This window comes from Callorhinchus milii, unplaced genomic scaffold (genome assembly GCF_018977255.1).
Source record: "Callorhinchus milii isolate IMCB2004 unplaced genomic scaffold, IMCB_Cmil_1.0 Scaffold16, whole genome shotgun sequence".
Taxonomy (NCBI): Eukaryota; Metazoa; Chordata; class Chondrichthyes; order Chimaeriformes; family Callorhinchidae; genus Callorhinchus; species Callorhinchus milii.
This window is the reverse complement of record NW_024704757.1, coordinates 1,216,498-1,241,807: the sequence shown is the minus strand read 5'-3', so window position 1 is coordinate 1,241,807 and position 25,310 is coordinate 1,216,498. Positions and strand designations below refer to the sequence as shown.

Genomic DNA, 25,310 nt, shown 5'->3' with positions numbered 1-25,310 from the left:
AGTATCCAACTCCACCATTGTACAGAGTTCCGAGACTCTATCCTGCATGAAGGGCGCTATAAAAATGTGTGTGTTGTAAATTAAATAACTGACCACCTAGATAATCATGTTATGTGGAAAAAGGTTGAGTTCATTCATGAATTCCCTTTCAAGTCAAACTTTAAAGGTGATTCAACTCTTTATCAATCCTCTTAAATCGAGTGACCCCAAATTCTTTCTCTTGGGATTTCTAATATAATTCATTTGGAAACAATATTGCACTTTACATAGTTCATCATTAGAAACTGCTTTTCATTGAAATGGTAATATCTGACATTTAACATCCAACCCCAGGTGAAATGAAATGAAAAAATAACATAAATAGTTAAGAGGTGCAATTCGGCCGGATCAACGTTGCTTTTAAAGAAAATCTAATCAATTTGAAATCGTACTAAATCATATAATATGAGCAAACTCAGGATGATTTACCTTCATTAAGGTTATAAGCAAAATTGTTAAGATCATCTGAAGGACCTGTTGATTAATTCCTTTGAACTATGTTATGTTATGTTGTCTGTGCTGGGATTGCTCATAATATAAGTTGAAGTATAAACTCTAAATATTGTCTTTTACCCTCCATTTCCAGTGTACATAGCTAAAACTTTTAACAACATCACAAGTAGATTGACCCATTTAACCCATGAAAATGACTTTTAGGCCCATTTGACCCATCCTTCCAGATTACCAACCTACTGTCTTCCATCACAGTATCAAGCTGTTTTTTAAACTAGTCCAATGTTCTTGCCTCAACCAGCCTTTTTAGAAACTTATTCCAGTTATTAATTACCCTAGGTATAACAATAAAGCAATAATTCCTGGTATCTGTCCCCAAATTACCCTTTGCAGCCCTTAACCTGTGTTCTCTTAGTCTGCTGTCTTAGTGCATCTGAAAATATTAAACATTGTTCTGGTTCAGTTTCTCAATTCCATTTAAAATGTTGTATACAATGTAACTCTCTCTCTCTCTGAGTTGCTGACAATTCATTTCTTTATTCCTCTTTTACCTTGTTCAATAGTCAATTACCTCTTCTTTGACTTTTGTATGACTCTTAGTCCCCAGCACTATTTTATTTCCATTTCATCTTTTACATTGTATATTTTTATAACTTGGAATATTGTTAACCTCCTTTCCAAGTCCTCCCTGGAATACATCTGATTGCTCCAACGATTTTAATTAATGATTAATTTACATTTGCAAGTGCAAACATTAAGAGGTTAAATAAGGGAAAAGCAGAAATGTTCACCAGTGATGTTAATCTTTTGAAGTACTCAAGAACATTGTACCGATTTTATATTCTGTGAATTTTGGAAAGATTCCAACGTTGCATTAAAATATTATCATTTTGCCACAAAATGTAGTCAATTCACTTTACAGTATATTCAGTGAAGCTCTTTAAGATGGATCGAAGACGTGGTAAGGAGCTATATCAAAAGCAATGAAATTATTATCCCAGATGTTGCATTAATCTATATAGCAGCATTATATATTTTTGTTTAACATCAATAGAAAATATAATCCCTACATTTGATGTAGCACCTTATTACATCATTGAGACGTCTCAAGCTGCTCCATAGGATTTTACTGTGAATTAGTAGGTGAACAGAGCACCCAATTACTTTCTCAATCCTATTCAAAATTTTATATGGTAATAATAATAATCCTTGCATTTGATATATATCTTCATAATGTTTCCTGTGAGACATCTCTTTTCAAGATGGGGAGCTCCAGTTTGTCTAAGCAATGCTCATAGCTCATTCCTCAAACAGCAGGAGTCATCTTCATTGGTCTCCTCTGTACTGTCTCTAGGGCTGTGGCCTTATGTCCCCTTATGTCATGGTGACTCGAGCTGTACACTGTACTCCAGGTGCAGCCTGACCAGAGTACAGTTTTGTGCCTCTGAGGCACTGAACTCAACTGATTTGGCAAGATTTCCCAGCATCATGTTTGTCTTGTTTATTGCTGTAACACACTTGAATTTCTTTTGGCATCCTGCTTGACATGTTATATCTCATCCATGCAATAGCAACCACCCTCTTTGAGGAGGATATGCTTATGGATTCTTTAGAGCTTAGCTGGCTCCAAGGTGACATGCTTGGCAATATCCAAATCAAGTCTCAACCCTCTGTGATCCTCTCAGGAGTTCATTTCCTGAGCCAAGTGGTTCCCCAGTTTTCTGAAGGGAGTCTGGATTACTGGAATTCCTTACTCAGGCAGACCAGCAGGGGGTAGGGGGAGAAATCCTAACAAAAAAGATTCAGCACCGTCATGTGAAATGTGATAATTTTCAACGTCAGATGGCGTCACTCCAGGAAGGCTCCAGTGTTGGAATCACACATAGAGGTGTTATGGACGTGCTTGTATTTTGGTCTAAAGGTTCAAAGGACCTGCTCCCATTGCATTTTCCAAAATGTTCATTGTTTTGCTGCAGAAGTAAATAATTAGAGATCCTCCACGGGGAGCTTGATTTTTAAAATATAGTGCTTGTGGATACCAGGCAAACACACTTCCTGTAGTTCTTCAACAATGTATTATACAAGCAGCAGGGGATAGCTATATTCAGAGAAGGGATGCAAGCATGTCCTCTTTGTTGTTACCTGTTGTGGATTAACAATTCCTTTTTTTTGCAGAAAAGGGTAATTAGAAGGATGCCATATTAAATCATTGTGGAATTGCTTTGTTCTTTCCATGCACTGCGAAATTCAAAAGATGGGCTTTATTTGTTCAGATTTCCTGCCTGGAGATTCACAGTGCAGATTAGAATGAATTCCTAAATTCCTTTTTAAACAAAATGAGTCAAGGCCTCACTCAGCCAACTATTCACATGTAAAATAAGTACCCAATTCTGTCCGTACTCCCACCCTCTGTTATCACAATGTTCAGTGGAAGCACTGAGGTTGGAATAAACTGTAGGTGTCCGCATTTTATTTCTATAAAATCTTAGAATGTCATTTATATAAAATAAGTGACTGATTCTAATGAACAAAGCATTGCATATTGTTTTTGAACCTGACAACTGTAAGGTGAATACATCAAGCACCTGGTACAACAGCTGTTATAACTATACTACATTGTTTAAGGGGATTCTAGTATACCTTTCAAGAAGAAGGTGGACAGGCATTCGAAAGAGAGGGGCTTGAAGGGGTATGGAGATAAGGTGGGGCGATGGGATTGAAGCGATATCCTTGCTCTGTGAGCTCGATGAGCTGAATGGCCTCTTTCTGCTGTCTATTTCTATGTTTCTAGAGTTTTTTCACCTGTGCTAATGTTCCTTGAGCCTATTTTCAACAACAACAACAAGATTACATTTGTATAGCACCTTTCACGTCGGGAGGACATCCCAAGGCATTGGACAGAGTACAGCATTTCAGACCTGAGCTGGGGTCGGGGGGGGGGGGGGGGGGGGTGGGGGGGGGGGAGGGAGGGAGGGAGGGAGGGAAAGGGGGAAGGGAGGGGAGGGGACACATAATTCAGACATGTTTTAAAACATAAGTAGGGATTGCAAGTACATATTTAAAATAGTTTCAGTTGTTAATGTTATCAGGGATAACAGAATAACAAATGCAGCAATCTGAATATTAACTCTGTTATGCCATGGGACTTGCAGTGAACTACTGATTTGTTCTATATTCTAATAAAAATCTGTTACACTGTTTAAATCTGTTAAAAATCTGTGCAGTAAATTACAATGTCTAAGTTATGTATTACTTAAGGGAATAAAAGAATGAAATTACCTTCCGACTTTTCCACCTGGGAGGTACTCCCACCCCCTCACAGACACAGAAACACAGACAGAAACACACACAGAAAGACAAATATACACAAACACCACGCACACTAAAACTTGAACATGCATATGCAGACACACTCACACATGCGCGCACACATATATATATACACGCACACATACACATATGTATTCAGTGAAACCCACCGTGAGTATTAATTTTGCCTTTTTTATAGCCCATATGAAGCCATGCAACAATCAAAATCAGTACTTCCAGTCCTTAAAATGCTTAATCAGAGTGTTTACCGGACTGCAGCATGTAATTAAGGTCTTCCTAGTTCAAGCACCAGAATAGTCCTCTTCAAGATCTTGATCATTTTTGCACAGAAGTAAATCAAGCTCAGGCCACATTGAAGAGCCTCCGAGTCTATCTTTGAATCAGCGTCAGGAATTGAGCTGATGGTTTAACCATACTTGAACTCACTCAGACTATCAGTAGTGCCGAGCATAGAATCATAGAATTATACAGCACAGAAGGAGGCCATTCGGCCCATTGTGTCTGTGCCGCTCTTTTAAAAGAGCTTCTAAATCAACCCCACTCCCCCGCTTTCTCCCCATAGCCCTGCAAACTCGTCCTCCCCAAACTTGTCCTCTGCTTAACTGCTGCCTAATGTTGTGAAGCTTGATATATTGACCTGTTGTCTTGTAAAAACAAGATTTCATTATAAAAAGGCTGTATTGCATTTCCATGTAATCTCATTTAAATAGTAACAGTAATGGTTTTGTATGAAAGATGATAGTCATTTGTCCTGTGCACTAGCAGAATGTGTCATTAATATACTCTCTCCCTGTTACTGATTCCATTATCCACTGGGTTGAGTAACGTAATGTATAATATATTATTGCTGTGAGATACCGAGCTGAAATACAGAAGCTGCTTTACCAATAATGGAAGTATTAATATTTTCATTTGATATAGTGTCACTCGCATTAATACATCTCAAAGCACTTTCACTGTGAGTTACTTTTAAGTGGAATGACTATTTACGAAAGCAAGCAGAGTAGTGAATCAGCATCGCCCACCAAACAGCAGTGAGATTGACAAGCTAAGCAGTCATTTACTTTTTGGCTGTTTGTGCCACATTGCTGTGGGCAAATTGACTGCATCATTCGTGACTGAACTACAGTAAATCTTGTGAAATGGTTTGAGGTATTCTCCTGCCGTGAAAAGCGCTGTATCAAATGTGAAGGTTTATTCAGTTGTAAAGGATGGGTGGTGGGGGGGAGATATTATGCAGGGTACCTGGAAGAAGGTCCTGCTCTACCTTAGAATTGCACCATAGGATCGTTTCAATCTATAAGAACAAGCGACATCTCAATTGTGTACATTATAAATACTAGGCAGCATGTTCCACATGGCAACGTGCCCTCCAAGGTGGGATAATAACCATATAAACCACTTGAGCTTTGCTCATGCCTCTACTTATCATGCCTCCAAACTGCTTGTGCAACCTGGTAACGCACTCCCGGTCATCCTTTGATTTCTTTTATGTCATTTTCTATTTCAAATGATACAAAAACAAAAGTAGAACATTGTCTCCATACAAATTAACTCTAGAAAATTGATTTTTTTCTTAAACTTTGGTTTGTTATGTAACCCATTTGCACTTGAGAGTAAACTTGTTTTCTGATATCTGTGAAGAATTTGTGCAGCAATAATTAGCTGTCAAATGCCCCTTGCCTAGTGGTTCAGGGACTTTCCTCTTTTCACAATTAGTTAATCAGGATGAGATGTGGTTTGTAGCTTTATTTTAATTGTGGCCTGTAGGCAAAGTTTCCACAAAAATAGGGCAACTTGCAGAGTACTCTCTTTATCTCAGTAGCTTGTCAATTGTTTCTGTGGGGCTTGCAATTAACAATTGTATTATAGACACTTGCCTTCTCCTGCAGCTGGAAAAAAATGCTTCCCCTGTGATGTCCTCTGTGCCACCATCTATGGCTGTGTCTTCAGCCACTGCACCCCTAATCTCTGAAAATCTCCTTTATCCTCTTTATGTATTTTTGAATCCCACCTAAAGACCCCCTTCTTTATTATATATTATATTAATAATCCTTGCTTTTGAGTGTTTCACGTCCCAAAGCACTTTAAAGATTTACTGTGAAGTGGAGTGACTCTGTATTTGTAATGATAATAATCCTTGCACTTGATATAGTGCCTTTTCACGTCATTGTGACATCTATAATGTGCTTCACGGATTGTGGATTGACTGAGTATTTTATGGGTGAAACACGGCAGCCAATTGCCCACAGCAGTGTCCCAAGAACAGCCATGAAATGAATGACCAATATTATTTGGGGGGGGACTGTTGGTCAGAACATGGGGAAAAACTCACTTCTTTTTTTGAATATAGCGATGGGATCCTTTACGTCCACCTGAACAGGCAGTGAACTTTAAAAACTGGTGTTGATGTCTCATCCGAAGGACAGCACCTCCCCCATCCAACACCCCACAAGCACTTCATTTTTGTCAGAATAGACTATGTGAGTCCTGACCTGAGGCTTGAACCCATAACCTTCTGTCTCAGAGGTTAAAGTTCTACCACCGAGCCAGGCTGATGGACAGATAACAGTAGCTGTAATCACCTCCCCCCTCCCTCATCTCACTTGTTCAGAGTCCACACCTACTGCTCTACTACACTTCGAGACACTATCCTGTGTGAAGGCTGCAATATAAATACAAGTTGCTGTTGCTTAGCAATGGGTGTCTTTTTTTAAAAAAATAGTGGGGGAAAACTATCTTATTCAAATCTAAGGCACAGTGAATCTAATACAAGGGTAGATTTTAGAGAGAGAGTGAGGGGGTGGGGGGGGGAGTTACTGCAATTCCTAGGTACCATTGACTTTTAAGGTGCACCCTGACTTTGGAGGTACTTAATAATGCTATTAATACAACTCACTGTACAAGCAATATCCAAACACGTAGTGTACCTTTGATATTTATTGGGAGCAATATGCCCAGTCGCGAATCACCGGGCAATTAAACATCTTTCTCCTAATTCAAAGCGATGTGATTCATTGTGAGCATTTCTATTTATTCTTGTAAAAAGTTAATAATATGGTGTTTCTATGTTTTCCCACTTAGGTTATTACCCTGGAAGGATGGGTGGACATCATGTATTATGTTATGGATGCACATTCTTTTTACAATTTTATATATTTTATATTGCTTATAATAGTAAGTATTTATTCTTCAGATCTTACAATGATTTTAAGGCTCACATTAAAAGCAAATGTTTATGGGGCCAATATTTATATGTTTCCAAATAGGGCCTGAGGAAGTAAACCCAGAATAATACTTTTGACCTAGTTGTAAAATGTTTGCAGCAATTTAACTTTTGAATTATTTGCTAGTCTATTATTTTAATATATTTATTGTAAGCTCTTAGTGATTGGGTCCACTGTTGAATAGTCTAGTTTGTTTGATTTTACAAATAGACTTCACTAATAAAGCTGGTTTAAATTTCTTAATTCGGTGAGTGGGTGTAGGCTTTCCAAATATCAAGCCTTTAATGAAAAGATCCAGCAGCAAGCTGGCCATCCCCAGGCTGCCGTTCCTTCTCTCAACATGCTGAATTGGCAACTTTATCATTGTCCCTTTCATTGAATCTACAAACACCTGTGAAGAGAGGAGAAAGGTAGCAAGAAGTGCTTTGAGCAGTATTCTCACTTAATACCAACTTGAAATAAATTTAGTATAATGTATTACTTCCAACCTCAACTGAGGCTAGAAATGTCAGCTAGCCTTTGCTGGTAAGCTATCACACAGAATGTTGAGAAAATTATTAAATTCAGTCTTCATTTAGATGGCGTTTTCCCTCAGTTCTTAAAAAGAAGCAGTGTTCCTAATGAAGACTGCATTTAAGAGTTTTACATACTTACTTGCAGCAACCTTAGATTTAAAGACCATTGGGTGTCACAGCGCAAAGACCAGAGAGAATTTTAAGAAAACTGAATGCTCACATAAGTCATTTCTGAATTAATGAGTTCAGTTACGGCAACGATTCCTTTGCATATCCAGCAAAAAAANTAAATGATTTAACAATCAGTGATATCCCTCCAAGGGTTTGATAATGTTGTGCTTGATCATTGTAGTCGGTAAGTGTTAATGCTGTGGCATGATGTTTAACTAATTTTGCTTTTTTAAAAAAAATTCTTTAGGTTGGTTCCTTCTTCATGATTAACCTGTGTTTGGTTGTCATAGCAACTCAGTTTTCTGAAACAAAGCAACGAGAGAATCAATTAATGCAGGAGCAGCGAGCACGTTTTCTTTCAAACGATAGCACAATTGCAAGTTTCTCTGAGCCAGGCAGTTGCTATGAGGAGCTCATTAAGTACATTTGCCACCTCTTAAGGAAGGTGAAACGCCGAATTCTGCGTCTTTACAACAGTTGGCAGAATAAGCAAAGAAAGAAGGTCGACCCCAACAGCACAAATGACCAAGGAAAGAGATGGCGGAATAAGGGCCGAGTACGGTCAATTCATCATTTAATCCATCATCATCACCATCACCATCACCACCATTATCATATCAGCAATGGCAGTTCAAGGGCGCAGCGAGACAGTCCAGAACTCTGTGATATGGAGATGAAATCATTGCGAGCTAGCAGTAAGCTCATGCTTCCGTCACCTGCACTGAACCATCAGACTCCTTCTCCGGGTGCCGAATCAGTTCACAGTATTTACCATGCTGACTGCCACTTTGAAGGCCCTCAAATGACTTGCAAGTCTTCCACTGCAGCTAATGTTAAACTGATGGCTGGCCTCACACACCATGGGGACATGAACTACCCAACAATAGTATCCTCTGTGACTAGCAGAAGCAGCTCCATACCAAAATCAAAAGGCAACAAAAGCAGTAATGCTCCCCTCACAGTGGGTAAAATCAGCTCTAACTTGAGCATGTTGGACCCCTACGGCAAACTGCACCATTTTGTGGGAGAACATGGTAAGAAATCTATTTTTTTAATATAATTGACTTTGATATAGTACCTAATCACATCATCAAAATGTCTCAAAGCGTTTCACTGGATACACTGTAAAGTGTAGTGGCTATATTTGTAGGTGAACACGGCAACCAATTTATCCACACCAATTTCCCACAAATATGGGTACTTTCAAGTGATGAGTGCTTAAGATAGCATCATAAACTTGATATAAAAGATCTAGCTTTTTCTAACAGTTGTCTTGGGGGGTTTGCTAGACAGGCCACTAAAACCATCAGTCAGAATCTCAGGTAGTTAAGAAATCAAGCAAAATATTGGAACTATATTTCTGAGGGGCTCATGTATAAATTGAGAGAGATCATTTTCAAATTGTATCTGATCTTGCAAAGGCCACACTTGGACGATTGTGTGCAGTATTGGTTGCCTAATCCAAAAGAGATGCTCAGTTGTAGCAAAGGAATGGGGACTCCAGAATGTGCGCTGAGAGTAAGTGCTGGCGTTTAATCAGCTAAAACTGCACAGCTTGCCATTGTAAGCACTGTCTGGCACCCTGATTTAAAATGGTAAAGATTTTGGATACAGATAAGTGTGTTCACCATATACAAAATTCATCAACAAGACTTTCAAATAAGGACAACCAAGGCAAATAGGAAGTGAAGGATACACATTTCTTTTGTAAAGAGGTGTAGAAGAAACTGCTAGTACAGATGAGAAACAAGAGTTTCAGAAAGGAACTAGACAAGTTGTTGCAACAGAAGTTGGATGGATAGACCAAATGGACCAATGCACTACAACTGCCTAAAACCTACTGTATTAGTAAAAACAAATGTGAAAAGGTAAATTAGAAAATGTCAATTCACAGAATTTTTGATTTAACCAAACACCCATAACAATTGTACCCTTCTGTTGTTTTATAAATCAATGTTGAAAATAGTTTCATGATCATTGCAACAGAAATGATTGACTAGCATCTTGGGGGCAGTTTAGTACTGAATCAGAAAGTGGAGAGTTCTCATCCCAGGACCAACTGTGAAGTCCACAGTAAAACAGTGGCATTTTTAAGATGTGAAAAAAATCAAGAGAATTCTTCATGATTCTCAGCTCGTGTTATTCGTGATAACAGCACTTTCCAACTCTGTGTAGTATTGCTGCCGTATCAGATACCCTCACAGATTTTGCAGTGTTTTCTTACGATGACAAAACCTTTAGATTTTAACAAAATTTTAAAAAAGCTCAGCTGCTATATTAGGTTGGAGAAGGCAGACACTTTCACCTTCTCCCATTATGAGAGTATAATTTCAGACCCTGGACTCATTTAATAAACAGCTCGATGCTATGACAGGTTGATGGCTGGGTGGCTACTCTGGAAGGATGAGATCAGATGAGCCAAAGGAACTTTTTCATCTGAACTTCTCTTGTGATCTTTTAATTACAAAAGTGCAGTTTATCTTACCTCTGTTATCAGTCTGTCCATTTACTGCTGTTGCCGTTTCTGGGATATATATCTGAGAAAACAAATCCTATGCATTTTGCCTACTAAATTTAGTCATTTCATCTCTGTTTAACTCTGATGGTGCTGCAATTGAACTAATGTAAGAGCTTGACTGACGTTACAGGTTATCTTATGAGTCAGCTTTCTGTCATTACGTTGCATTCAGAACCTGCATCCGAGAGAATGAAAGAGATCAAACAAGACTATTGGAAAGGGAAATATATTCTCTATATATATATATTTCCAATTATCAAACATAGAAAGACGCAGAAAAAAGGTGATTAGAGCTTCAGCCATTAATTTTTAAATCAATGCAACTCTTTCATTGCCCCTGCTGTAATGAACTAAAATTTAAACTTTTCAAAGTGAAGCCCATTTAAGATAGTCAGCTCTGCTATTGCATTATTACTTGCAATATATCTGTAGAACCAATTACTGTGGTTGCCAGTGGCTCCCACTGCTAGCAATTTGGGATGAATATAAAGTGCTCAGTGTATTGCAGGTTAATTGTGGCTGGGAGGTGCCGTCCCGTCTTGTGGAGCAAATCAACCTACCAGTCAGGTTACTTAGTCATCTTATGGTGATTTTAGACAGAAATGATTACATATATTTTTGCAAACAATGCTGGACTTTCTCTGTAAAATGTGACTGCTCTTTGAAGTTAGCTGGGTCTATTCCCTTACGATGAAGACTGTTGATTAACTAAAGTATCTCCTATCCTTCCTTGTTATCACTGGATTTATCTCTTTCCTGACTTTCAAGCCATGAAAGCTTGGAGAGACTTTCATGCTGCAGATGTGGGGGAAGGCAAAATGGGTAATGGCACGGAGTAAGGTTTAAAAGGCTGTTGAGGGTCGAACAAAACACCGAGGTTCGGTGAGGTGAAGAGTGCATCCATGAATAGTGGTGTTATCGGCACCTGAGGTGAGGAGGCGCTGATGGAAGCCAAGCAGGAGAACCTCGGTCTTGTTGAAATTCAATGTAGGAAATTGGCTCTCATCCAGGCTTGATGTCTGACAGACAACACGTCAGGACAGCAGTGTTCTGGATTCAAGATTTATCAATTTACGTTTTTTATATAAATTGATGAGGTTTATTTCGTGAGGTTTTACCTCATGGTTGGTCCGCACCAGAGATTGGTTCAGGTTGAGTTGATATCAAAAAGGTTAAGGAACATTAGTGTATCACAATATTTCATATTCTTCAAAGACTTGTACTAGTTGTCCTCTAATGTTCTATCCTGAGTACAGTTGGTAGTCCTATACTTGGATACAAATCCCTGACTGTCCAGTGCCCTGGGACATCCTTCCGACATGAAAGGCGCAGTACAAATATAATTTGTTGTTGTTGGAGTTGCATCTTTGTTATTTGGTAAGTAAAACGGAGATCCCACAGGCTGCTAAAATTTATTTTGTAGACAGCCATGACATGAGCAATTTAAGAAGTTGCCACAATAGGGTAAGTGGCTGAATATTCACCACATTGTACTTATGAAACAAATTGGTGTTTGTTTTCTTTAGGTCGTCACAAAAAATTGCCCAATTGACTGCATTGATCTAAACAGATACAAGTTACCATGGTTATTTTGTTTATGCCCTAATGAGGATTTCTTCCACACATTAATTAACTTAAATTGTCTTCACCTAAATTTGAACCAAAGATTAAGTTGTAGGTGAAAGGCATGTTTTTTTGTTGCTGTTGTAGTTATCTCAATGAATTCTTTCAGTGAATTAACTGTGTTTCTATTTAATGTTGTTTTGCATAGCAATGTTTTCAGTGATACAGTAATGAGATGAGATCATTATTCGGTCAAATCTGCTCAATCAGTAACATGATGTTGGGATGTAACTACTCCATAACAATATCAGAACCGGGAATCCCTAAGGACTACCACTGAGCCCTTCTATGTAATTGCAGTAAAAGAGTGAAATTCCTACTTTACTGAGACCTCTAACTATATATATAATATATATAGTTAGACATACATATATAGATACATATACTGTATATATAAGTGTCACTATATCTTGATAATCAATTTAGTTTTAGTCTTCAGTCTTGAGAAATTTAATCTTTGTTGCAGGTGTCTGTCGAAGTGCAAGCAAGTTGTCGGGGCTCAGCATGCCATGCTCTGCCCTCAGCACTCAAGCCGGGATCATGGCCTGTGAACTTCAGAGCTGCCCCTACTGTGCCAAGGTCTTAGAAAACCCAGAACTGGAGATCACTGATTCAGAAAGTTGTGATTCCGATGCTGATGGCATCTATGAGTTCACACAAGACGTCCAGCGGACTGACCAAAGGGATCGGAAGCACAAGAACAAAAAGGCGCCAAAGGAAAAGAATAAATGTACCTTGTTCTTGCTATTATTCTCTGAGAAAACAAAAAGAATTGTGGAGAGCAAATATTTCAATCGTGGGATTATGATAGCCATCCTGATCAATACTCTGAGCATGGGCATTGAGCACCATCATCAGGTAAGTCTGAATAAAACCTTTTGTTTCCCGAGTGACTGAAATCTCAGAGGATAGAGATTGGTTCACTTAATATCTTTTTGACCTTGTTATACCTTGGTATATTGTTATTTGGAAGCCATGAACCTAGTTAAGACACTCCAGGCTACTTGCTAGTTTGATGAAACTGAGGAGAAATTATATACACGCCCATTTATATTTGACATGAAAGGCGCTGTAAATGAAGATATAGAGGCCTTGACTCTTTTCCGAGCTTAGCTCCTAAAACCATGTCCAGCATTGAATTGGTACATCACCTTGGGTGTGAATCCGGTTCATAGTACCGTCAGTTCCAGTGAACATTTACAATTAAAATCGGTTACATTTAAATCTTCATGGACAGTCCATTAATATCGAATTTCTTTTTTCTGATTGTCGCAATGTAAGTGAGGGGGCAGCACAATGTGCCATGGGGTGTTTTGTCCACAAAATATAGTCAATTTGCTTTAAAGTATATTCTGTGAAGCGCTTTGAGACGTCTAGAAGAGGCGCTATATCAAATGCAAGGAATATTATTAAGACTTCGGCTTGTGTCTATGTGGCGAGAGTTCGGTTTTAGCTCTACCATTGGGAGGACGTACCAAACAAAGGTTAGAAGATTCCCATCGTTAAAAATTGCAAGGGTCAATCACCCTGGTCAAATGGTTCAGACTTCCAAAACCACCGACTTAGAGCAGCATTCATAAACATCTGGTTGCTCAGAAAACAGGATGTCAAGCCTCCTTTGGGCACTCTTGCAGGACTGGAGAAAAATAAATATTTGGTGATCATCTCTTGCACTCTAAGCACAGCATCAGTAGTTCCAACAGGATGTTGTACTTCCACATTCCATAACTCTTTGGGGTTTTGGATGATAATCAAGCCTCATTAATACAACCTGGGAAGTAGCAAAGTGTGTTTTTTAATAGAGATTCATCTTACCACAAGATGAATACCTAATCAGAACTGCAGTTATGCTGCTTCCACCGGGACCCAAGAAAGAAAGTTTTGTTAAAACAAGAGATGGTTTATAATGAGCTTCGACTGTAGATCAATTAACATATGTAGAAGGGAAAACAGTCAAAGCTTAGCCCTCCAATGTTCTAATTGAAACACATGACAGATTCTGCTTGTCCTTTGCTGCCTCAGTTTCTTGATCAAAGAGACTTCACTTTAGAATAATAAATTTAGCAATGAGTCTTGTGAATGCCCGAAGGGCTCATTGAATCTATTTAGCACCATTTGGTTGCAATAATATCAATCCCAAGATAGCTTTTACCTTCATAATAATAATAATAATAATGTGGAGTCCTGTAGCTCAGTGGTTAGAGCACTCGCTTTGCAAGCGAGAGAACTGAGTTCAATTCCAGTCAGGGCGAAACCTTGGGCAAGTTTCCTTACTCCACACAGAGCCTAATAATAATCCCTCCAAAACCCAAAACAATAATAAATTGGTCATTTTCAATCTACGACTGTTTGTGGGACGTTGCTGTGCGCAATTGGCTGCTGTGTTCGCCCACAAATATACAGTCAATTCACTTTACAGTGTGTTCTGTGAAGCGCTTTGGGACGTCCTCCCGACGTGAAAAGCGCTATATCAAATGCAAGGATTATTATTATTATAATAGTGATTCTTGCCTTTGATATAGCGCCCAAAACGTCTCAAAGGGCTTCACAGAACATACTGTAAAGAATTCACTGCATATATATTTTGTGGGTGAAATGCGGCAGCCAATTGCACACAGCAGTATGCCACAAACAGTCGTGGATTGAGTGACTGAATTATTATTTATTTATTTATTTTTGAAGGGATTATAAAACCCCAGAAAAGCAATCTGTGAATTGACAACCAGGTTTCTACTGATTGCTAGTAAACAGAGGTGTGTGAAGTAAGGAAGCTTGCCCAATGTTTCGCCCTGCCCGGGAATCAAAGCCAGGTCCTCTCGATTGCGAGGCGAGTGCTCTAACCACTGAGCTACAATAGTGCACTGTAACATTAAAATAACCAATTCATCACTTGAATTGGTTATTTTAGTGTTCAAGAGCAGCCCGGTGTTTGTAATTTTTTATGTAGAACTACATAGAATTATTTGGCCTAACTAAATTTGCCCTTTGGCTGTATGAATCATACAAATCAGAGAGTTTGAAGATTGAAGAAGATCAAAATACTTTGGCACAGTGCAATGACACAATTCACAGGTCTGAAAGTATATAATTTTCTTGATTGAAAATGTTTGAAAATGCGTTGTGTCTAGACAAAAGAAGCAGAGAGCTTCTTTCTCCTGTGTGTCTGTTTCATCAATGGAAATGAGCTTTTACTCTAAATTACTTGTGGTGAGATTACAGGTTTTGAGTTCAGTTTCAGGTACATGGGAGCTGGAGTGGATTCAGATGCTATCCAATATTTGATTGAAAAAATCTAAATGGGGTGAAAAAAGTTGTGAATAAAATGATGGACAAAGTATTGGGTCCTGCTCACAAACAAAAGTGGAGTGCCTCCAAAATTCATAGTTTTTTTTAAACCTGATTTGATGGTTCTGGGAAATTGCTGCAGTGTGAACCATCTCTTCTATAATACTAATTCTTGATTTGGTATAGCACCTTATCACGTCATTGAGCCACCTCAAAGCACTTTGTAGAATATATTGTAAAGTAAATTGACTGTATATTTTATGGGCGATTCTAAAATGATCCTTGGGGGAAAATAGAGTGATAAAAGTACTTTAAAGAATTTGTTTTTTAAAAATGAATGGAACCAATCCATTGAATTTATTTAGTGAATTGTTGATGTAACGTCGAAATATGTGTTGGTTATAATGGCTCAAAATAGTTAAATACTGCCAGCTGGTTTGTGCAAAACTGTAATCCCCTAGGATTATCTTGCATGTTTAAGAATCCTCAACAGGGTCAGGGCTGGGTATGACCCAAAGTGAAATCCACCCCCTCCAAAAAAAACTCTGAAGTGCTTTCAAAATTCCCTAAAGTTGCCTATTTATGTTCTTTGGCTCAAAAAAAAACTACCAAAAAAGGGATTTCTGTCTGTGTCTCCACTAACCAAGAACGAGCAACTCCCAGCCTAATCCCTGACAAGCACTGTACTTGCATAAATGCTTTTAATCAAAGTTGTGTCATTCAAGTAAAGCTGGCATTTTAGTACAGGTCGGGGATCTCAGTTCAATAACATGCATTGAATGCTCTATCCACACAGGCATTTTATTAATTTTAAAAGAATTAGATCAAAGTATTTCAGTAAGTTGGATTTTTTGAATTTGACATTATCCTGGAAACACATAGACCTTTTGAAAATTGATGCTCAGCATCGGTCACTAATAAGCGTGTAGCTGGGAGTAGGGTAGCCAAAATACTAATTGTATAGCATGTAAAATAACCATTAAAATATTTTGGGTTTGAGTCAACCCTACCAAGTCACAGCCTCCTGAGACTGTCCTATTGCTGGAAATGTTAGCAACTTCCAGCTATTCACACAAAGAGATGATAATTATATTTACAGCTACAATCTGGCAACCATAGAAGCCCATATTTGTATACACAGGATTCAGTCCATTTAGTTGAAGTTATTGCTCACATCCTATATAAAGAGTCAGTGATTGATGCTGTATATTTTTGAAATGCCAGTTCCCATGAGCACTGGTATTTGGATGGCATTTTACCCTCTTTCGGTTCCTGCTATTCCCATGATATTTCTGCTATTCCCAATCTGATTTCTTCATTAAGCAAGTGATCCAATTCCTATCCTCTTTTTCTTAAATGTTATTTTCTACTCTCTGAGGAATAGTGATCGCATGAGGTGTGACATGATTACCACTTCACCTGGATGGTGAAACCAATAACAGGAACAGTGTGTGTGTGTTTGTGTGTGATGTTGTTAGTGTGTCTTCATGTGCATTTATGTGTATGTGTCTGTCTGTATCATTGGTGTTCGTGTATGTGTGCATGTGTGAGCGTAGTGTTTGTATGTATGTGTCTGTTAATGTATGAGTCTGGTGATTTGTGTGCGTGCAGGTGTGGTGTATGCAAGAGGTGCGTGCATTTGTGCCAGATGTGTCTTTGTGGGTGTGCGTGTGTAAATGAGTGCAGGAAAGTAGGCTTAAACCTTTTCACTCCAGAGAACATCAAAATGGAGCACTGCTGTGTGGTGCCGTCATATGACTTCTGCCTTTATGATCGCCTTGAAAATCTTTCCTCAAATGTTGTCCTAATAGCAAATATTTTTGAGTAAAATTATGTTCAGTGCAACAGGCAGCGCCTTTAGCAATGCACAACTATAGTGAAAAATTTTATTGAAGACTGACTCTCCAAAAGTGATGTTGAACGGAATTTCTACTCCATTATCTTTTCAAGACTCTGCAGTTTACAAGTCGTTGATGTAGCTGTGGGGTGTAAGTACAGCAATCATAGGGCCTGAATGGAAATTTGATTAACCCCCTACACCCACCCTCCCATCTATGTTTATTTAGTAAGAACATCTTAATATTTGTATCATTTAACAGAATGGAGATTTTTAAAATTATAATTATTTTTACTTTGGAATTTAAGAATAAGTAAGAAACAATGGAGGGATCACATACGTTTAAAATAATAATCTTTGCATTTGATACTGCACCTTTCACTTCAGGAGGACATCTCAAAGCACCGTATTGGACTATTGTACTGAGTTTACTCTTTATTAATGTGCAGTGGTGGTGTATTCTGAAGCCATTTTGTTTGCTTTCCAGATTGTCAACACCAGTTGGACACTTAAAAGCCTAAATTTATTGAAACAAGTAACATTTACATGGAATAAGTACACAAAACGGGGCAAGTTTATGAAGCTGCAGTTGTTGGTTTGTCATCTGATTGACTTGGAACCATAAAAACAAGCAAGAAAAATAATTGCACAATTTTTAATCTAGTTTTTCACCATTGCAATTTTAACTGACATTCACGCAATATAAATCCCCTGGTGCTAGATTTGAATCAGCACTTTGGATATTTGACTTCCCTAACAATTCATTTAAATTGTGTCACCAACTACTTCCAGCATTGAGTCTACAGTAATAATCCATTTTGCGAGCCAAGCAGCATGATATCTTGTATAAATATGTGTCAACTACTTTTTGGTAGTCTCTCGGGGAAGGTCTTTAAGGGTGTTACTCATACTTGCTGAAACATGCTGATGATTTTGACTGATTCCTAAGCAGAAATTCTCAAGGTAAATTTTGGGGGTCTAGTTGTCCTGTTTCCCAGGGGGTGATTTGTGAGGGACAAAAACCCTTTTAGCTTTGAAGCCTGAGACTGCGGCTTTCAGTGTTTCGAACCACAGGGCAAACCTGTCTTTTCGTGCAGTACAGCTTGAAAAGAGCCCAAAAGCATTTAACAATCTTAAGCTGTACTGTTAATGTACATGCTTGCTTATTGTTTCCCACTGGGTGATAAACTGGCTCCAATCGACAGAAAAATGATTTAATAATAATTTATTGCAATAATCTTTGTAGCAAAGTGCTTCACAAGCCAAGCCTTTTTTTTCTCTCCCCCCCCCCCACAATTTCTCTTGAAGTCAGAGTCTCATTCTCACTGTACACCTCACCCATGTGCAAGCAAGATGGTAAATATCAGCAAGCCATTTGAACATAGCAACAACCAGAAAATACACTTACCAGCTTACTTCACTGGATAGTGAAAGGAAACCAGCATTCCTAACTAATCATCTCTTCTAATCTGAGACCATTAGTATTAATCCCACTGTAGCCTAAGATGAGAACAATCAATGTATCTGTGCTCGTCTGTCTCAGTTCACTCGACACTGACTTAGACTCTTGCCTCTGACTCAGACGTTTGTGGGCTTTGAACTCATAGTCCAAGTTGACGCTCCAGTGCAGTACTGAGAGGGTTGGGGGGTGGGTGCTGCACTCTTGGAGGTAACGTCTTTAGGATGAGCCATTCAACCGAGGTTGTGTCTGATTGCTCAGGTGATGGTAAAGATCCTATGGCACTATTTGAAAAGAGAAGGGAATTTATCCCGGTGTCCTGGCCAACAGTCCCCCAAATAAAATTGGTCATTCAGGTCATGCTGCTGTTTGGGGGCTGCCGGGATGACCTAAAACAAATTGTGAATCGGTTTGAGACACCTTCCAACATGAATGACACTATGTTAAATGTATGAATTATTAAGGATTATTTATTATTATCCTTTCAGAACCAGTGATTGAATTTGGGATATTTCTGGTCTGTATGGCTTTGTGCCATGACATGTGATGCATACGTTTGGTTATTCACTTCATGGCTGTTTGTGGGATGTTATTGTATGCAAATTGGCTGCTGCATTCACTCACAAAACACAGCCACTCCAGTTTACAGTATATCCTGTGAAGCGCTAACATGAAAGACACTGTACCAAATATACACATCGGTATATTTCAAATATAAGTATATATATAGATCTATGATGAGCAACTCAGGAAAGGCAAGTATTTCCCTATTTGCAGAGTAAAGTGATAACACCTTACATTTATACAGTATCTTTCACATAAAAAGAAATCTTTACAAGAATATCATTCTATAGAATTTAGAGTGAATGTTGTGATATAAGTAAAATATATAACTAATTCTGTGGCTGCAATGTCGCATTAACAACAATAAGATGAGCAGCCAATTAATCAGAATTTGGAGGTAAATTTGGATTAGAAGGGGAAAATAAACCAGGGAAAAGACCCAACATTTATTTGAAATAACAACAAATATGCTTATGTGTATCTGGATCCCAAGACAAATCAAACCTAAAATTATTATTATTAATAATAATCCATGAATTTGATATAGAATCTTATGAAAATGTCGAAACAACAACAACAACAAGATTCCATTTATAAAGCGCCTTTCACATCAGGAGGACGTCCCAAGGCGCTGCACAGTTGGGTCAGGACCCGAGCATTGGGGAAATGGTCAGGGTGAGGGGAGGGAAGGGAGGGAGCGAGCAGGGGGGAAATGGTCAGGGTGAGGGGAGGGAAGGGAGGGAGCGAGGAGGGGGGAAATGGTCAGGGTGAGGGGAGGGAAGGGAAGGAGCGAGGAGGGGGTAGAGAGTCGAGAGGGGAGCTGAAGGCTCGGTCAAAGAGAAAGGTCTTGAGACCGGCCTTGAAGGAGGAGAGGGAGGAAGCGGCGAAGGCACTGAGGATGGAGTTCCAGAGCCTCGGGCTGAGAGGCTGAAGGCCCGGACACCGATGGTAGGGCGGTTGGGGCGGGGGACGTGGAGCAGACCGGAGCCGGAGGAACGGAGTGTACGGGCAGGTAGGTAGGGGGATAGTAGGTTGGAGAGGTAGGAGGGAGCGAGGCCGTGGATGGCCTTATAGGTGAGGATGAGGATCTTGAAATCAATCCTCTGGGGGATGGGGAGCTAGTGGGGGCGAGCGAGGGCGAGGGTGGGAGTGATGTGGTCCCGAAGCCTGGTGCGGGACAGTACACGAGCTGCAGAGTTCTGAATGACTCAAAGCACTTCACAAGATTTTTACTCTGAAGTGTAGTGACTGTATTTTTAGGTATCAAATTTTCACAAAACAAAGTTCCATGAAGTGAATGACCAATTTTGTCTGGTTAATTAGGTTATTTTTTAACCAAAATGAACTCTGAGTCCAGACTGACATTCCAGTGCAAAAACTAGTGTGAAGTTAACATAGAACATTTTGGCAGGTGGGCCCAGAGGCTTTCTGACCTAAAAATCCAGAACCATACGCAAAGATGTGGAGTCCTGTAGCTCAGTGGTAGAGCACTCGCTTTGCAGGCGAGAGACCTGAGTTCAATTCCAGGCAGAGGGCGAAACCTTGGGCAAGTTTCCTTACTCCACACAGAGCCTAATAATAATCCCTCCAAAACCAAAAACAATAATAAATTGGTCATTTTCAATCCGTGACTGTTTGTGGGACATTGCTGTGCGCAATTGGCTGCCGCGTTCGCCCACAAATATACGGTCAATTCACTTTACTGTTCCCATTCTGTTCCCATTCCCTTAAGAACTGCCATCATCACTCCCACCTTGAAAAAACCCTCCCTTGATGTGTCGCAGCTGTCAAGCTACCGGCCCATCTCCAACCTTCCCTTCCTGTCCAAGGTCTTTGAACGAGTTGTGGCCTCCCAGCTGCGCTCTTTCCTCTCCACCCATTCACTATTCTAACCCCTTCAGTCGGGTTTCCGTGCTGCCCATAGCACAGAAACTGCCCTGGTCAAGGTCACCAATGACATCCTGACCATATGTGACCAGGGCTCCCTCTGCCTCCTCGTCCTCCTCGACCTATCGGCAGCATTCGATATGGTTGACCACACTATCCTCCTCCACCGCTTGTCCTCCCACCTCAACTTTCAAGGCCCTGTCCTTGAGTGGTTTAGGTCGTACCTCTCCCACCGTCTTCACTTTGTTTCCACGAATGGCTTCTCCTCCACCCCCCGCACTGTCTCATGCGGTGTCCCTCAGGGCTCTGTCCTCGGTCCCCTCCTCTTCACCCTCTATATGCTCCCCCTCGGTGACATCATCCGCAGACATGGGGTTAACTTCCACATGTATGCGGATGACACCCAACTCTACCTTTCCTCCTCTACCCTCAACTCCACGACCCCCGATGTCCTGACAGCTGTCTGTCCGACATCGAGTCCTGGACGAGAGACAACTTTCTTCAGCTCAACGTGCGCAAAACTGAGGCCCTCCTGATTGGCTCACGTCAGCGCCTCCGCACCTCAGGCACTGACAGCATCAGCATCCAAGGCTGCACTCTCCACCTCTCAAAGCCATCAGGAACCTCGGGGTTCTCTTCGACCCTGAGCTGTCCTTTCTCCCTCATGTCCGCGCCACAACTGGCACCGCCTTCCATCACCTCCGGAATGTCGCCAGACTACGGCACTACCTCACCCCTCACGCGGCTGAAACTCTGGTCCACACCTTTATCACCTCAAGGCTGGACTATGGGAACTCTCTCCTCGCCGGCCTTCCCGGCCCTCCCTCCACACTGCAGGTCATTCAGAACTCTGCAGCTCGTGTACTGTCCCGCACCAGACACCGAGACCACATCACACCCACCCTCGCCCTCGCTCGCCTCCACTGGCTCCCCATCCCCCAGAGGATCCAATTCAAGATCCTCATCCTCACTTACAAGGCCATTCACGACCTCGCTCCCTCCTACCTCTCCGACCTACTATCCCCCTACCTACCTGCCCATACCCTCCGTTCCTCTGGCTCTGGTCTGCTCCACGTCCCCCGCCCCAACCGCCCTACCATCGGTGGCCGGGCCTTCAGCCTCTCAGCCCCGAGGCTCTGGAACTCCATCCCCCAGTGCCTTCGCTGCTTCCTCCCTTTCCTCCTTCAAGACCTTTCTCTTTGACCGAGCCTTCAGCTCCCTCTCGACTCTCTACCCCCTCCTCGCTCCCTCCCTTCCCTCCCCTCACCCTGACCATTTCCCCCCTCCTCGCCCCCTCCCTTCCCCCCCCTCACCCTGACCATTTCCCCCCAATGCTCGGGTCCTGACCCAACTGTACAGCGCCTTGGGACGTCCTCCCGACGTGAAAGGCACTCTATAAATGGAATCTTGTTGTTGTTGTTGTTTATACTCTATTCTATGAAGCGCTTTGAGACATCGAGAAGGCATGAAAAGCGCTATATCAAATGCAAGGATTATTATTATTTATTATTATTATATATTACATCTACACTGTTTGTAACTTAAGTAAAATACAAAATAGTTGACAGCTTAACAGTCTTTATTGCAATATTACAAAGCTCTTGATCCAAGAGAGCAATTCATGTATTGCTAAATATCTACCTGTTCAGCAATATGAGTGCAATTTGCTGTGCACTCTTCTGTATTCTGAATAGTTTCTTTTTTACAGATTGTTACAGGCTAAATGACCTCAACAATGCAAATGGGGTAAAAGGAGCATAAGTGTGTGAAAAATGAGCAAGATGGGAAATTATAGAGTTTAACAATGAGAGAATTTAACAATGGCCTGTAAAACCAATTTGCCTTAAGATTTAAGATCATGCAAAGTTGTGGAGAACTCTTAAATTCATCTTTAATTTTGAAGTAGGCCTTCTGCAGTTCTTTAAAAGAAGCATTATTTTTTGTTCTCTGATGGCATCTTTTCCACAAAATACACAGTCATTCCAGGGTGTCCTGTGAAACATATTGAGATGTCTCGATGACTTGATAAAGCATTATATCAAACGCAAAGATTATTATTATGATATAAATATCTTCAAATCTTGCTCTTTTTATCAAGTGTTTCATTTCATCACTGTTAACAGAGTGTAACATCAATTTGCATTGCAATACAGTGGCTGGGTTTGAAATTAACAGGGACTTGTGTGTGAATTGCTCATGTAATTTGGCTTCTCAGAGTCTAAGCGCAGCTCTCGTGAGGAGCGGTGTAACATGGAAAAGCTGGTTCAATCCTGCGTTCCCTGAAAATGACACCTAACAAAATTGTACGATCTCATTGCTGTGACATGAACAATGCTTTCTTTTATTTTGTGGCCTCTGACCTCAGGGTGACTGTACCAATTACCCTGTCAGATGGCACATTATTCTTCACTAACCGCTATTTCCCCATCTCTGTGTTCCATCTGTCCTGATTTCATTCATTTTTCACAACCAAAAGAAACATTCCTTGTACACTTTCAGCGCTGCTACAAACATTGATTCTTTTTTATCTGTTTTGTGTTGCAATAAGTTACATTTTAATTCATAGCTACTGTATTTCTTATTACTAAATACAACTTTACTAGTCTAGTTCACGTTTCTGGTCAGGAAGTCCCACTTCAGTCAGTAGTGACACCCAAGCCAATAGTTTTACATTTTAATTTTGATGAAAAGTGAATTCATAGTTTATAACAATTTACTTTATTGTGTCAAAACAGTGTGAGGCAGCAATTAACAAGCCAAACAGGATGTGGGGCTATATTGCCAAATTAGTGGAGTTTAGATCTTCAGATGTCATGATTAAGCTGTATAGCTCAGGCCACACCTGGTATACTCTGTGCAGTTCTGGTCGCAGCAATATAAGGGCATGTTCTGGGCCCAGGATGCAGAACTCAGAGGAAAGGAAGAAGAGCAATCCCTAGTGGAATGGCCACCGTCACCAGGAATGAACTACGAGCGTAAATTGAATGATCTCGGACTCTTCATCATTAAAAAGAGACATCTGCAATGGGACCTTTTAGAAGCATATACAGCAACAACAACAAATTACACTTGTACAGAACCCTTCACATCGAAAAGACATCCCAGGGTGCAGGATACATGACGCTGAATGGGAATGAGAAAGTAAACCCAGAACAATATTTTCAGATACACAGGCACCAGAACAAGAGAACATAAAATCAGGGCTGTAATAGGAAATCTCAGGACAGATATCAGGAAATAGTTATTTACATAAAGTGCAATTAATGACTGTAGCAGGTTGATGCTTTATTTGCAGAATGGTAGGATGGGTGATTTAGAAATTAATCTTTAAATTCACAGTATATCTTGTGAGTCAACACAGATATTGCAAAGTTAACATAAAGGTTCATCACAGCCCAGAGCATGCTGACACTTGTATTTTAAAAATAGGAAGCTTCAAATTATGTAGTAACATAATTTTTCTGTCAGTTTCTCGCTAAAGGCAATGACGCATGTTGTGGTACAGTTCCCTAGGTGTCATATTCACTTTGCCCAAAATATTTTGTCTTTCCACATGTGCAAGCTTAGACCATGAATATTAGCAGGTTATTTGGATTTACCTGACATTGGACACTTCACAACAAGGGTTCTGTACAATGTAATTTGTTGTTGTTACTGTAGCCATTTGGAACAAGAGGCATTGACTATCTTGGGATCATTGTGCTTAATTATAGCACCCATTGGTGACCTGACCGGGGTTGATTGACTAAACTGGGGAAGCACTGTGCGAGGAGCCGTTTACAGATGAGATGTTAAGCTAAGGTCCTCTCTTCCCTCTCTCACTCTTTCTTCTCTCTCACTCTCTTTCTCTCTTCTATCTCTCTTTGCTTTGTTCTTCTCTTGTTTGCCCAATTCTTTCGAGTGCTGTTCCTTCTTTCCTGTTTATCTCACATCTTTCTCAGTACATATCTTTCTCAGTACATATACGTTCACATCACGATGAGAGGCAGGCAGAACCTTTGAATAATCCATTGACTCTTTTGTGGGAATAAGGATGTGAGTGATTTCATTGAGATGGCCTTCCTGTTAAACTGCTGTGGGTTCAACTGAACTCTGCAACCTCTGATATATACATTGTTTGCAGCTGTACAAAACCCAGGCTAAATGTGTATTTGACTGTCTGACCGCTTATCAGTGGGATTTTTATAATTTTAATCCTTTTATAAATGTTGTGACATTGTCACTGCTGGCATAAAACATAGAGTCAAGGCAGTTTAAGAGCTGCTAGTGTTGGGTAGTTTCAGAAATAAGCAAAGATAATACAACAACAACAAAATTAAATTTGTGTAGCGCTTTTCACGTCAGGAGGATGTCCCAAGGCGCAGGACAGTCAGTGTTTCGAACCCGAGCTGGGGGTTGGGAT

General features: G+C 40.2%; 1 protein-coding gene across 1 annotated transcript in view; it reads left to right on the top strand.

Annotated features, from left to right (window-relative positions):
- cacna1ha (calcium channel, voltage-dependent, T type, alpha 1H subunit a) overlaps window positions 1–25,310 on the top strand; it is a 141,527-nt gene that overhangs the window by 38,699 nt on the left and 77,518 nt on the right. Inside the window, exons 6-8 of the mRNA XM_042340973.1 lie at window positions 6,907–6,999; window positions 7,983–8,769; window positions 12,343–12,734. Of these exons, the coding sequence (XP_042196907.1) occupies window positions 6,907–6,999; window positions 7,983–8,769; window positions 12,343–12,734 (1,272 nt within the window). The remainder of the gene's footprint in view (window positions 1–6,906; window positions 7,000–7,982; window positions 8,770–12,342; window positions 12,735–25,310) is intronic.